The 271-nt window shown below is 32.5% G+C and overlaps 1 protein-coding gene across 1 annotated transcript in view; it reads right to left on the bottom strand.

Moving 5' to 3' along the window:
* Positions 1-271, bottom strand: part of LOC119593401 — a gene marked incomplete at its 3' end in the record, with an annotated part of 20,365 nt that continues 20,094 nt past the window's right edge. Inside the window, 1 exon segment of the mRNA XM_037942330.1 lies at positions 1-83. Coding sequence (XP_037798258.1) covers positions 1-83 — 83 coding nt within the window.

The following is a 271-nucleotide window of genomic DNA, read 5'->3' as shown; positions in this document are numbered from 1 at the left end:
ACGTAGGTTTCCACATTCCTATACCCTGCTGTATCACATTTTATAACTTTATGTTCTGCAACTGGTAAAGCACTATTACTCATCTGTAAAAAGAAAAAAAATGATCTAGAATCAACTTTCCTTCTTGAACAAAACTTAATTTTGCATCATTAAACACTATTCTACACTCACTGCACATGACTTGATAAATGACACCACACATTCTTCTCATTAAATAGTAATTCAATGCAACTCACCAAAGGCTTAAAAGGGAGCTACATTGATTATTCTT

This window comes from Penaeus monodon, chromosome 32 (assembly GCF_015228065.2).
Source record: "Penaeus monodon isolate SGIC_2016 chromosome 32, NSTDA_Pmon_1, whole genome shotgun sequence".
NCBI classification, from domain to species: Eukaryota; Metazoa; Arthropoda; class Malacostraca; order Decapoda; family Penaeidae; genus Penaeus; species Penaeus monodon.
This window is presented reverse-complemented; position numbering and strand designations above follow the sequence as displayed.